The following is a 15,630-nucleotide window of genomic DNA, read 5'->3' as shown; positions in this document are numbered from 1 at the left end:
GTCGAACAAGGGCCCCACCCATAGAGGACACACCCTTCCCCAGCATCCCGATTTCAGCGGGACAGTACTGTCCCGCTGTTCCACCAGTGGGCCGAAGTGGCCCGCGGGTGGTCAAATTGGGGGTTGGGGACCCCCGCCGCCGCAGCATGCACGCGGCAAACATTCAGTGCCGTGAGAGGGCTGGGGGAAGCCCAGCTAGTGAGGCTCCTCCCAGCCTGACGTTATTTGGAGGCGTGCCATGTGGGCACGATCCTCAGATAACGTCACATAAAGAGGCGTGGCCTATGGCAATTAGGCCACACCCCCAATTTTGATAAGTATAAGGAGTGCAGAGACCTCGGCCGGCACAGGGCGCTATTAGCCCTGGAGCCAGCCCTATACACCAGCCCCATGCAAGGACACAGCCTTCCCATCCCTGAATGCACAACTCAGAATTGCATGGAACTTTTGGTGCACGCCCATAGACAGGGTGGTCACATTGTTGCCATTACACTCAATTTCATGGAAAGACAGATCCAGCCAAGCTCCGTATGATTCAGCATAAGACGGACATGTGTAAATCTGTGCATACGCTGCATACAAGAGCTCGCAATTTGTGCCTGTGCACAGAGATCAGCCTCATAATGTGAACTAGAGCTGTGACATAGATTATCATCCCATGTGTTTTATATTCATACTAGCTGAAGTATCCGGCCGAGGTTAAAATCTTCCAGTTATTAAGTTTTATTACGTGATGATGTCTAAATTCATCCACTGGAAGGCCCAGAACAGGCTCCCCGGGTCAAAGTTCTGCCCAAAGTACACCAACGGGAGGTCCGACCGGGACCTCCATCCCTTAGTATGTCTTCTGGGATCCAATGATACCACTCTGTGAAGTTTTCGTCCAAATTCATCCAGTGGAAGGCTCAGAAGAGGCTCCACGGGTCAAAGTTCTGCCCAGTGTACACCAATGGAAGGTCTGACCGGGACCCTATCCCACCTAAAACCTGGCCAGAATCCAACTGGACCATGTCGTGTTGGTTTCATCCATATCGGTGCAGGGGTGTCTGAATGCATAACCGGACAGACAAACCATCAAACAGACCAATTAATTTTATATATTGTATAAGATTTGTCACTCTGTCGTCATGTCGCATTGTCGCTACGTGATCTAATAGCTTACTTTTTCAATACTAAATAACTATGTAAGATTTGGCAGCTTTACCTTGAGAGCTGTGGAAGATATTCGCCAACAAACAAACTTCTTCTTTATATATATAGATGTATAGTGTTCCCTCTAGCTCCGGCGGCAGGCAGGGCACCGGAGCTAGAGAGGGCATGCCCGTGCGCGCGCCGAAGGTGCGCGCGCGGCCGAGAAGGGGGCGTGGTCATCGGAAAAGGGGGCGTGTCTATAAGACGCGTCCCCTTTTCGTCACTCTTGGGGGCGTGCCCGGCACTTACGGGCACGCCGGGCAGCCCCCAAACCCTGCAGACAGGGAGAATAGATGCCGGGCGCATGCGCCCGGTGTCTATTCTCCGGCGGTGACCGGGTCACCGCATGTTTCTCCACCCGCGGGACGCTGCGTCCCGCGGGTGAGAACGGCTCCCGCAGGCTGTTAGGGCAGGGCGCTTTTTGCCCTCCTCCTGGAGGGCAGGGTGCTTTTTGCCCTCCAGAAGGAGGGCAGGGCGCCGCGCCCCGCTAAAACAGCCTAGCGGGAACGCTAGATGTATTGTAGATGACAATGTTTCCTAGTACATTGATAAGCTGCAGCCTCAGTATCTGCTTCCTCTGTCTGTAGGCAGTAGGGCACTATAAGGAGAGCTGTAACACCACTGCAGGATGAAGCGGCACTGAATGTGTTATTAAATGAAATTTAATTCACGTATTATCTTTTGCTGAGCATTGTGCTGTTCGGGAACTTGAGTGACTGCTCCTGGCTATTGTTTTTCAATCAATAGTGACCTCATAGAACTGCCAAGTGTCTGCTTGGCCCTCTCCAAATGATTTGTTGTGGTCATCAGGAGAAAGGATTAGCATTGCATAAACACTACTAAAAACAATCATTTTAAGTAGATGTGGCAGATTGATAATCAGGTGCTTGTTCTATAAAATGTCAATATGGTTAATTTATTATTTCAATGAGCCCATATTGTATGTAGCTTATCTGGGATAATGTTTCATGCATAATTATGTTAACTGGTGCTGGTAGATGCTGGAATGTCAAACACATACCCTTTTCCCAGTTATAAGCATACATAAACTTACCTATTTTCTTTATACAAATGTTAATGCTTTATCACTTTGTACTGAAACAAGTTGGATGTATGTAATACATTTTATACAGCAGTGCATTAAGCTCCGCAGGACAGAGGGCATGGCAGCATCATGTTGGTGGTAGTGGTGAGGGGGGGAGGGGGGGGCTGGAACTAAAAATGATCAAGGACCTATTGTGAGAAGAGGAAGAGGTGTAACCAGAGCTGTGTGGGTGTGGCCAGTTCCCTGTGGGCGTGTACATCCCCTACACACGATGAGCTCCAATATCTGACTAATAACTTAAAGTAGAAAAATTGCATAACTTTGAGATTAAAATAGAAATATTTATGATTTATGACCGACACTGTGGCCGGCTGAGAGGCTCGTCATGATCACGTTGTCACCATCATACCACCATGATATAATAAGCGACAGCAGGATAATAGAGCACAGATTTTACCATCAGAAGATCCTGCTTCCCTGACATGGTCAGGTTCATCCACATTGCTTCTGATCAGCAGTCAGACTCCATCAGAAAAGATGGAGGACGAAGGTAAGGGGTAATGGGGAACAGAGGTGGGAGAAGTTACAGAGCAAGAGGAGTACATTGGTTGTGTGAGGCAACAGGGAAAATTGGGTGCCGGTACAGACAGTTACAAAGCTGTACTGTACCGGCTAAATTGGTTCAGTTGGGGCTTTTGTTGCATGGACCCCCACCCCTAATTGTCTAATGACACCCAACTCCTAAGGTAGACCACTGTCTAATTAATACCCACCCCTAATGCTGACCCTTGCCTAATTACCTCCCCCCATCCCTAATGCAGACCCTTGTCTGACCCTACCCCCACGTTTAACCACTTAACTGACAAATACATTTTCACCAGAAATTGTCACTGTTTTATTTTATTTCATAAAGTGTAAAAAGTATTTTGAAAATATATTTAAATATTTTATTGAACAATAAAAATATTCCCAAGGGGGTGTTTTGCACCCACCCCCCACCTCCATGTCCACAGACCCCTTGTAATATGACGTCTTACCCCAGGGCTTGACAAATTTTTCTAAAATCTAGGAGCCAGGATGAAATTGTAAGAACCAAACCACCGTCCCCCCAAATAATTACAGCAGGGAGTAAGGAGCACAGCTCTGTGTGTTATACACACTATACTAGTCCACAAAATGGTCACAGTTGAATGGATACAGTAAAATGGAGGCCCCCTCACTGCTCTGCACAGATCCCCTGCTCCACCCTCCAGTAATAACGGACCACATTTCACATAAAACAATGGTGCCAGAAAGTACAACAAAACCCCCCTCCCCTCATGGTCACACCACTATCCCTCTGACGCCACTCCACAATCCCTAGCTACGCATAGACCCTATGCAGCCTGAGATAGGAGACAGTAGACAGCAGGGACGTACAGGAGGATCAGCATAGACTGGGACAGACAGCAGGGATCAGATCAGGCCAGGATGGAGAGGAGTCATCAGCGCAGGCCGAGATGGACACAGGCACAGCAGTCACCGCAGGAGACACTCAGCACATGCACTCCTGTGCATGATATGAACACCTCAGTACTATAGGCATGAAACTCTGCCAGAGCTGATGAGGATCTGCTTCCTCCCTCACTGCAAAATCTGGTAGCCAGACAGCAAAATCTGGTAGCCATGGCAACCTGGCCCCCGGGATTTGTCGAGCCCTGTCTTACCCCCTATTAGATATACCCCCCGTGGCAAAAGATCCCCAGCGTTAGCAACCCCCACCTCCCTAGTAATAACAGATCCCTGTGTCAGGGCCCCCCCTCACCTCCAGTGTAATGGGCCCCCAGTTTAGTTCCCCCCTCCCCATGTGTCATTATATATGTAATTTTTTATTTTTAATATATTCCCCCCCCCCCCCAAGCAAATTAATATTTTATGGGGAAGCATAATTCACCCAGTGCCAAAGGATGACCCTCCCCACCCCTTTTGCACCTCCCCTCCCCTTGTGGTATAGCCCCGCCCCCTCACCCTGTTGCAGAGCGCAGCAGAAAGTGGGTCAGTGGAGACTGATCATCAGTCCCTCCCTGCTTCAGTTGATCTCTGCACACGCAGAAATCAGCATATTTGTGTACGGAGGGAAACTATGTCATTTTTGATTTAGGTGCATGCGCCTCAGAGTGCTGTTCGCACGGCATTCTGAGGCACGATTTCGGGAGTGGTGCAGCGGTCATAGACCGCAACATCACTCCCAGGGGGCGGTAGCAGGCGGAAGAATTCGGTTCTGCACATGTGCTGCGAATTTTCACAGAGCCGCTGCGTAAGGGATCACAGTCCCTGTGAGATTTTCATCAGGCCCATACAGTGACTTTTTCAGAGCTGGCTGCGTACATGTAGGGACAAATGCCACAAGCTTCTCACTTGGGAAACTGCCACATGCTATTAATCTATGTTTGTAATGGGTTGCCTCCCGAGTGTGTGGCACATGGTTATGATGTCATAGTCAAGTGCCACACTAGCCCTAACCTCAATCCTCTAATTTTATGAGAGAATAGGGCAACTTGGGTCAAGACACAACATGCACTAGTTGATTTCTATAATCTGCCCCAGACTGCATGCTGCTGGCTGTCCTTTTGTTATTGTTTATACCTAAAGGTGCATACACACACACAATTTTGTTACGATTTTCTGAACGATTTTCTGAACGAATTTCTGTCAGATTATCTGTCAGATTTTTTAAAGTGTAATGAACGATTTTTTTGAACTACAAACGATTTTTGCATATTCCCTTCATGAAAATCGTTCAGTTGGGCAGTCTAACTACAAATGTGAACGTGCATGAACGATAATCGTTTATCGTTTTAACTCAGAAAGTGAACGATTTTTACAACGATTGAACGATAAACGATATCGTTAACGAAAAAATCGTTGTGTGTGTATGCACCTTTACAATTGAAATAAGTTTAGTTTTTATTCTGTAAGTTAGTAAACACTTAAGGAGCGTACACACTAGACGATATGCTCCCTGAGCGATATCGTCTAGTGTGTCCCCGGCAGGGTGTGCTCAATGTCGTTCATGACATTGTAGCACACCCGCTGAACAATATCATTAATGATATCGTTCAGCGCCGGGCAGAGCCGGCCCTAGGCATAGGCATAATAAGCAAATGCCTAGGGGCGACTGGAATGCCTAGGGGCATTCCAGGGCTCTGCCACGGTTCCCCACCATGCCCAGCCGCGTCCATTCCTCCCATGTACCTTTGCGGAGCAGAGCCGTGACTGACACGTCGACGGCAGCTGTGTGTTTGTTTTAGCAGCCGATGAGAGTCAAACAGACTCTCATCGGCCGCTGCGCCCACTGCTGGAGCCGGCTCCCGCAGTGGCTGATGGGACAAACGTCATGACGTCTCTCCCATCATGCAGAGCGGGCCGGCGCGGGAGGACGGTGGATGGAGGAGCAGACGCCGGAGCGGAGAATTAGGTAAGTGGAATTTTTTTTTCCATGTGTCTGTCTGTCAGGCAGTGCTGGAAGGGGGGACGACTGGGGGCACTGGTGGAAGGGGGGGGACTACTACTACTACTAGGGGCACTGCTGGAGGGGGGACTACTACTAGGGGCACTGCTGGAGTGGGGACTACTACTAGGGGCACTGTTAGGGGGGACTACTACCAGGGGCACTGCTGGGGAGGGACTACTACTAGGGGCACTGCTGGATGGGGGGGACTACTACTACTAGGGGCACTGCCGGAGGGAGGACTACTACTAGGGCCACTGTTAGGGGGGGAATACTACCAGGGGCACTGCTGGGGGGGGGGATATATATATATATATATATATATACACATACTGTGTATACATACACACACACACACACACACACATATATATATATATATATATATAATGTGTGTGTGTGTATATATGTGTGTATGTATATACATATATATGTGTGTGTGTATATGTATATATATATATACATATGTGTGTATATGTATATATCTATATACATCCATTCAGCCCGACACTGAATACATTTACTGGTAATCTCGAGGGTGCCCTCCTAGCATAATAGACAAATTCCTATACCGAGCTGAACAGCCCCTCAGGAAAAAAAACATGCGGCACTCCTCAGTAGTTGTAACAAAGTGATATTTTGTCACAAATCACATAGGTTCTGTTGATGTTTCAAGACCCATTGGTTTTTTCATCATGATGTGTCCTGATGAAAAGACAGATGGGTCTTAAAACGTCGACAGCACCTACTGAGGAGGGCAACCTGTTTTTTTTTCCTGAGGGGCTGTTCAGCTTGGTATGGGTTGTAAGGGAGCACCAGTCAAAATTTTGCCTAGGGCACCAAATGGGCTAGGGCCGGCTCTGGCGCCGGGCTCTCTCCCCCATTCCCCAACATGCAGCAACCTGACAATATTGTCAGGTTGGCCTGCATGTTTACCTGATGAACGACAATGACAAACGACCCACGGGAACGCGCGTGTCCTTATCATTCATCATTTCGGTGTTAAAAATGGAAGATAAAGTGGACAACTGAACGATAACAATATCGTTATCGTTCAGTCGTCCACTTTAATCGCCCAGTGTGTACGCACCTTTACTGTAAGTAATTTCTGCTTACTCATTGATATCACAGAAATCTTTTTTTGTAGTATAGCAATTCTCTGGCAAGGATGTATTACACATTTATGTTTTTTTTTCTTTTATAGCGATTCCCCACAGAGGATCACTTGATGATTCACAGACACAAGCATGAAATGACCCTGAAGTTCCCTTCAATAAAGAATGATAACATGCTGTCAGGTAAAATATGACTTATTACACTGAGATGTCATACAAATAATATTTTAAGAAAGAATGTATAAATCTAAATTTAGCCTTTTGTGCAACAAAACATCTCCCATGAATATGTTCAAAATTTCACGGATTCAGGAATTCTTTAAGTAAATTGAAAAAAAATGTAAGTAAATGGAGGCTATAAGGGTCATTTACAGACTGCACAACTGCAATGCCTCGTTATGTACACCTTTTCGTTCATCAAGCGCATTACAAGGCTGAAAATACCAATGTAACAGCAATCTCTGGGTTGGTGGATGCTGTAGAAAATACACCAGGGAGGACGCGACCCCCTTAATTCATTTAAACCTATACTCTGAACTGATCAGTTATGATCCATGTGCATGAATAGGTAAATAAAAATACAAGACAAGATCTCTGGGACTGCAGAGATGGCAGATAAGATCATTCTGGGAGAGAAGTGCTGTGCTGAGTTCCGCAAAGCTGGGAATATCACTACACAAGCGTCCTCTCCATTATCATTATTGTATAATGCTATTCTGCGCCTAGCAAGCAACACCCTCAATATATTCATCTTCTCACTGATCCACTGAAAGTCCATGTGCTTCACCGCAAAAGCAGGAAGTTATACAAAAGTAGACATCACAAAAGAGCATTTTCAAGAATCACTTATAACAAGTTATAACTAGTGGTGTGCACCGGCCACTTTTCGTGTTTTGTGTTTTGGTTTTGGATCTGGATCTTTCTTCGTGTTTTGGATCTGGATTGGTTTTGCCAAAACCACCCTTCCGTGTTTTGGGTTCTGGGTTTTGTGTTTTGGATCTGTATTTTTTTGAAAAAAAGCATAAAAACAGCTAAAATCACAGAATTTGTAGGTTTTTCTGCTCCTATGCTATTATTAACCTCAATAACCTTAATTTCCACTCATTTCCAGTCTATTCTGAACACCTCACACCTCACAATAGTGTTTTTATGTCCAAAAGGTTGCACCGAGGTAGCAGGATGACTAAGCTAAGCGACACGAGTGGGCGGCACAAACACGTGACCCATCTAGGCGTGATACTGCAGTGGCAGACAGGATGGCAGTTTGAAAAACTAGGCCCCAAACTGTACATAATGCAAAGAAAAAAAAGAGGTGCAAGATGGAATTGTCCTTGGGCCCTCCCACCCACCCTTATGTTGTATAAACAGGACATGCACACTTTAACAAACCAATCATTTCAGCGCCAGGGTCTGCCACACAACTGTGGCTGAAATGATTGGTTCGTTTGGGCCCCCACAAAACAAGCTGGCAATTAATCTGTCCCTGCACAAACTGGCTCTACGGAGGCAAGATGTCATCCTCATCCTCCTCATCCACCGATTCCTCACCCTCTTCAGTGTGTACATCCTCATCCTCACAAAGTATTAACTCGTCCCCACTTGAATCCACCGCCACAGGTCCCTCTGTACGTTCTGGAGGCTGGTCTCCCTGGAAGAGCTGATAATTCATTTTGATGAACATCATCTTCTCCACATTCTGTGGAAGCAACCTCCTACGCCTTTCGCTGACAAGGTTCCCGGCTGCACTAAACACTCTTTCGGAGTACACACTGGAGGGGGGGCAACTCAGGTAAAATAGAGCCAGTTTGTACAGGGGCCTCCAAATTGCCTCTTTTTCCTGCCAGTACAGGTATGGACTGTCTGACATGCCTACTTGGATGCTGTCACCGATATAATCCTCCACCATTCTGTCAATGGTGACAGTATCATATGCAGTGACAGTAGACATGTCAGAAATTGTTGCCAGGTCCTTCAGTCCAGACCAGATGTCCAAACTTGGTCCTGCCTGCCCTGCATCACCGCCAGTGGGTTGCTTAGGATACCTACGTTTTTTCCTGGCAGCCCCAGTTGCGGGAGAAAATGAAGAAGGAGCTGTTGACGTGTCATGTTCCGCTTCAGCTGACAGTGTGTTCACCAGCAGGTCTTTGCACCTCTGCAGGCTTGTGTTGGCCGGAAAGAGAGACACCACATAGGCTTTAAACCTAGGATCGAGCACTGTGGCCAAAATGTAGTGGTCTGATTTCAACAGATTGACCACCCTGGAATCCTGGCAAAGCGAATGAAGGGCTTCATCCACAAGTCCCACATGCCGAGCGGAATCGCTCCGTCTTAGCTCCTCCTTCACTTTCTCCAGCTGCTTCTGCAAAAGCCTGATGAGGGGAATGACCTGACTCAAGCTGGCAGTGTCTGAACTGACTTCACGTGTGGCAAGTTCGAAGGGCTGGAGAACCTTGCACAACACGGCGCTTGAGTCAGGTGCATACCCCCTCCTTTGCCTATGTCATAGGTGGATGTATAGGCTTGTATGGCCTTTTGCTGCTCCTCCATCCTCTGAAGCATATAGAGGGTTGAGTTCCACCGCGTCACAACCTCTTGCTTCAGGTGATGGCGGGGCAGGTTCAAGAGTGTTTGCTGGCACTCCAGTCTTCGGCACGCAGTCGCTGAATGGCGAAGTGGCCAGAAATTTTTCGGGCCACCCAAAGCGTCTCCTGCACGCCCCTGTCGCTTTTCAGAAAATTCTGCACCACCAAGTTTATTGTGTGAGCAAAACATGGGACGTGCTGGAATTTGCCCAGATGTAATGCCCGCACAATATTGGTGGCGTTGTCAGATATCACAAATCCCCAGGAGAGTCTAAGTGGGGTAAGCCACTGGGCGATGATTTCCCTCAGTTTCTCTAAGAGGTTGTCGGCGGTGTGCCTCTTACTGAAACCGGTGATACACAGCGTAGCCTGCCTTGGAACGAGCTGGCGTTTCTGAGATGCTGCTACTGGTGACGCTGCTGCTGTTGCTGTGTAAGGTGATACATCTACCCAGTGGGCTGTCACAGTCATATAGTCCTTAGTCTGCCCTGTTCCACTTGTCCACATGTCCGTGGTTAAGTGGATATTGGGTACAACGGCATTTTTCAGGACACTGAGGACACTTTTTCTGACGTTTCTGTACAGTCTCGGTATCGCCTGCCTAGTGAAGTGGAATCTAGACGGGATTTGGAACCGGGGACACACTACCTCCATCAATTGTCTAAATCCCACTGCACTAATGGCGGATACCGGACGCACATCTAACACCAACATAGCAGTCAAGGCCTCAGTTATACGTTTTGCTTCAGGATGACTGCTGTCGTACTTCATCCTCCTCACTAAGGACTGTTGGAGGGTCAATTGTTTTGTAAAAGTAGTGGTGTTCCTACTTCCTCTCTGGGATGATGAACGACTCCCAGCAGCAGCAACAGCAGCAGCAGCAGCAGTAGGCGTAGCAATGCAGGATCCTCCGGAGGAATCCCGGATAGGAGAGTCAGTCATGCCAGTGACATGGCCTGCAGGACTACTTCCGATCCTGACTAAGGAGGAAATTGACGAGGAGGGAGTTGACGGTGTGGTTTGCAGGCGCTTGGATACAACAGGACAATGGGATTTAGGTGTCCCTGGACTGCTTACGGTCTTAGCCAAAGTTTCTGAACTTGACAGTAACTTTTTATGAACGCGCTGCAGGTGCCGTATAAGGGAGGATGTTCCTAGGTGGTTGACGTCCCTACCCCTACTTATTTCACCTTTACATATGGTACATATGGCAAGACAGTTGTTGTCCGGATTTGGATAGAAATATTGCCAGACCAAAGAGGTGGAATGTTTGGTCTTCTGCCCAGGCATGACCGTGATGGGCTTTTTCATCCCACGGACAACAACTGTCTCCCCCGGAGCCTGATTTAAACAAACCACATCACCATCAGAATCCTCCTCGCCAACTTCCTCCTCAGCGCCAGCTACACCAGTATCCTCATCCTGTTGTACTTCAACAGTGACATCTTCAATTGGCATATCAGCAAGTGGACTGTGGGTGCTCCTTTCAGCACTTGCAGGGGGCGTGCAAATGGTGGAAAGAGCCACCTCTTCCCGTCCAGTGCTGGGAAGGTCAGGCATCGCAACCACCACCACACTTGGACTTTCCTTGGGGATTTGTGATATCTTCTTAGAAAGCACAGTTCTTCGCTGTGCTTTTGCCAGCTTAACTCTTTTGATTTTTTTAGTGGGAGGAGGGCTTCCATCGTCATGTGAAGCTGAACCACTAGTCATGAACATACTAGGGATCGACCTTAGCCGTTCCTTGCCACTCCATGTCGTAAATGGCATATTGGCAAGTTTACGTTTCTCTTCAGCTGATTTAAATGTTTTTTTCAAGGTCATTTTCCTGAACTTTGTCATTTGGGATTGTATGTGCCCTCTATTATGACATTGGGCATCAGCCTTGGCAGACGACGTTGATGGCATGTTATCATCTATGTCATGACTAGTGGCAGCAGCTTCAGCACTAGGAGGAAGTGGTTCTTGATCTTTCTCTATTTTATTTTTATTGGAGAAAGTTTGGTCCTCCATTTATGTTATATCGATTTGATATATACGTGCGGCTAAACACCGAAAATATTTTTTTATTTTTGCTGGAGAGTAGTGCACTTTGTGGGTTACACCAGCCTTTAAGAAATGAGCCAGCCGGCTCTTTACTTATGGGACACAGGCGCACGCTTGGCGCTGCTCCTTTGTTGATGCACGTGCGGCTACTGCGCACACAATTCACAAACACAGAAATTAATTTTTTTTTTGGTTTGGACTGGAGTGTACTTTGGGGGTTACAGCACCCTTTAACGGTCAAGCCAGCCGGCCCTTTACTTATGACACAGGCACACGCTTGGCACTACTTTGTTGATGCACGTGCGGCTACTGCGCACACAATTCACAAACACAGAAATTAATTTTTTTTTTGGTTTGGACTGGAGTGTACTTTGGGGGTTACAGCACCCTTTAACAGTCAAGCCAGCCGGCCCTTTACTTATGACACAGGCGCACGCTTGGCACTACTTTGTTGATGCACGTGCGGCTACTGCGCACACAATTCACAAACACAGAAAATAATTTTTTTTTGGGTTTGGACTGGAGTGTACTTTGGGGGTTACAGCACCCTTTAACGGTCAAGCCAGCCGGCCCTTTACTTATGACACAGGCGCACGATTGGCACTACTTTGTTGATGCACGTGCGGCTACTGCGCACACAATTCACAAACACAGAAAATAATATTTTTTTTGGTTTGGACTGGAGTGTACTTTGGGGGTTACAGCACCCTTTAACGGTCAAGCCAGCCGGCCCTTTACTTATGACACAGGCGCACGCTTGGCACTACTTTGTTGATGCACGTGCGGCTACTGCGCACACAATTCACAAACACAGAAAATAATTTTTTTTTTGGTTTGGACTGGAGTGTGCTTTGGGGGTTACAGCACCCTTTAATGGTCGAGCAAGCCGACACTTTACTTATGACACAGGTGCACGCTTGGCACTACTTTGTTGATGCACGTGCGGCTACTGCGCACACAATTCACAAACACAGAAAATATTTTTTTTTTTGGTTTGGACTGGAGTGTACTTTGGGGGTTACAGCACCCTTTAACGGTCAAGCCAGCCGGCCCTTTACTTATGACACAGGCGCACGCTTGGCACTACTTTGTTGATGCACGTGCGGGCTACTGCGCACACAATTCACAAACACAGAAAATAATTTTTTCTTTGGTTTGGACTGGAGTGTACTTTGGGGGTTACAGCACCCTTTAACGGTCAAGCCAGCCGGCCCTTTACTTATGACACAGGCGCACGCTTGGCACTACTTTGTTGATGCACGTGCGGCTACTGCGCACACAATTCACAAACACAAAAAAAATATTATTTTTTTAGCACTTGGGGGGAGCACCCCTGATGGACAGAGCACCCCCTGGACAACGCTACAGCACCCCTTTAGAACTGGGACACTGCACAGGACTTTGGAGTGGACACAGCCCCTATGGAGAACTGACTGCACAGCACAGTCCAGCCAGCCCCTATGGACTTTGAAGTAGTGGACACAGCCCCTATTAACAACAGCAGCACAGCACAACACAGCCAGCCCCTATGGACTTTGAAGTAGTGGACAACAGCAGCACAGCGCAGCACCGCACAGCACAACACTACTCTGCACTACACTACACTACACTACACAGCCCAGCCAGCCCTAACTCCCACCCTCCCTTTTCACTGTCCACAGTCGAGTGAGAAAATGGCGCCGACGCGGGTACCTTATATAGGATCCAAATCCCGCGAGACTCGGAAGGCGGGAAGATGACGTTTTGCCTCGATTTCAGAATCCGAGTCAGGCGGGATAAGTCGAGCCTGACTCGGATCGGGGGGGCTCGGGGGGGTTCGGATTTCAGAAATCCGAACCCGCTCATCCCTAGTTATAACCCTTTCCCTGAGCACCAGTTTTCCTAAATGTCCCTCATTTTGCTTACCTGATCAGTCTGTCTGTCCATATGTACTGCTTAAAGAGGCCCCTCTTTGATATGTGAAGAAATAATAAACCTTTTGCCACATACACACTAGACGATAAGTTGGACACTATGAACTATAACGATATTATTTTAGAGAGTAGTTGGCCAAAAACGAATATGATCCCCCCCCTGTATTAACCAGTTAACTACTGTGAAATGATGGTACTGTATATAGTCTGCACTTATTCTCTTGAAGCATGCTGGTTTCGGAAACTAAGGGGTTAAATTTTATTGTCCCATAGAAGTATTTATTATGGCTTTGTGTTTGCTTGTATCCTAACGATATTCCATTTTCTTTGTAATATAGGCCCTCATTCAGAGCCGTACGCTCTGAGCAGAGCGCACGCTCTGCATGAGGGCCGGGCTCCTTTTTCATGGAGCGTCCTCCTGGACGCTCGTATAGCTGTGGGTCACCACCCACAGGCTATACGAGCGTGCATTTTGATGGCCGCGATGGTCGTGACCATCGCGACCATCGAAATTGCGAGCCGGAGCCTGCGGTTGAGGTTTTCAACCGCAAGCTCCGGAGTGATTTTGGCTCTATCAGAGCCCAAATCACTCCCACTGACATCACTAGTGATGTCAGTGGGCCGGCTTCTGACGGGAGGCGTTCCCGTGGGAACGCCCCCGTCAGGGAGGCACGCCCCCGGCACGCCCACCAAAGGGGGCGTGCTGTCAATCAACATTGACAGCACGCCCCCTTTGATCGGACACAACGAGCGAAGGAAAGTCCTTCGCTCGTCGTGTCTGGCGCATGCGCACGACGGAGCTCCCTCCGTCGTGCGCATGCTCAGTGCAGACCATCGACCCACTTGCGAGCGTACAGCCGCTCGCGAGTGGGTCTGAATCAGGCCCATAGTCTCCTATTTTATCAAATGCAGTTGTAGTAATAGCACCTTTTATTTTCACACTCTGCATATTATCATTTTTTCAGAGTAAATGTGAGCCAGATATGCTCGAGTAATTATTTAACTCCTTATTCTTATTCTTATGCTGCATAACCCACGTGCAAAATACAGCATAAGCAAAGGCATAACACAAATTGCGATCCTACAGAAAATAAACATAGCATCTAGAACATAATAGACATTGCACAGAACAAATAAGTGTAGTACAGAACTTGCTGCCGGAATACCTGTGTGTGGCTTACAGTAACAATGTGCTGGTTTTTCTAGTGACTCCAATAGCAACACTACAAACCTAGACAGATCCATAACCTATGTGCAAATTGTTCATATAGGGTCTTACATCTAGGGCCATTCACCAACAACCTGCTTTTGAATAATGCCTATTATAACTTTTAGCTATGACATTTTCAGTGCATATTTTATAATTGCCCAGTCTATTGAAGGAATCACTTTTTGCATAGTTTTTACAACTATTTAGCACATTTTTGCAAAGATGCTAATTCCTTTGCAGAATGTAATTCGAGCACTTTCAAACATTTTAAGTGCCTACAGTACCCCATCCCCTGGCATTACTAATATTTCTGTAGGTCACGAAGATAATATTGCTTAGTGATCACAGGTGAACACCAAATGATAATGACTAAGGAGCGGCATTATTTGCACTTGAATATATTACATAAGATGTGTAATAATACATTACAGCAATGCTGGGCAGGGCTCTGTGCCATGCTGTGCTGGACCCGCTCTAGAACATGTGACTTCATGGTGTCATGCTGAGGGGCGGGAATGCCAGCCCAGCACCAGGCAGTAGAGCATGCCACTCCGAACAGCTCTATACTGTAGGCTCTAGGGTGCGTGTCCTTTAATGTCATAGGGGGGAGATGCAATAAGCCTCGGAGAGTTATAAAGTGGAAAGTGATAATGTACCAACCAATCAGCTCCTAATAATCAGTTTGCTGGCTATGTTTGAAAAATGACAGGAGCTGATTGGATGGTACTCTCCACTTTATCACTCTCCAAAACTTAGCGGATCTCCCTGTAGTTGACCTATAGCATCAGCTGAGGGATCACTTACTGTTCTAACCCAAGACTGAAATTTTCCAGAAGTTGTTGCAATAGTGGAAAATAATATATAAATGTTTGAAAACTATTATCATACCTTGCTGAATAGCTGCACATCTTCTGGAAGGAATGGTATCACATTTCTATGGGTAGACTTAAAGGCCCCATTCACGGTGCGATATGCACCTTGCGATGTGACGATCGACATATCGGGCAGTCTCCACACACAGAGTGATCCGGTGGCCAA

General features: G+C 47.2%; 1 protein-coding gene across 1 annotated transcript in view; it reads left to right on the top strand.

Annotated features, from left to right (window-relative positions):
- CREB5 (cAMP responsive element binding protein 5) overlaps window positions 1-15,630 on the top strand; it is a 566,841-nt gene that overhangs the window by 112,020 nt on the left and 439,191 nt on the right. Inside the window, exon 3 of the mRNA XM_088445420.1 lies at window positions 6,931-7,024. Coding sequence (XP_088301546.1) covers window positions 6,931-7,024 — 94 coding nt within the window. The remainder of the gene's footprint in view (window positions 1-6,930; window positions 7,025-15,630) is intronic.

This window comes from Taudactylus pleione, unplaced genomic scaffold, assembly GCF_031769625.1.
Source record: "Taudactylus pleione unplaced genomic scaffold, aTauple2 ptg000380l, whole genome shotgun sequence".
Taxonomy (NCBI): Eukaryota; Metazoa; Chordata; class Amphibia; order Anura; family Myobatrachidae; genus Taudactylus; species Taudactylus pleione.
Note: the sequence above shows the minus strand (reverse complement) of the source record. Positions and strands in the feature narration are given on the sequence as shown.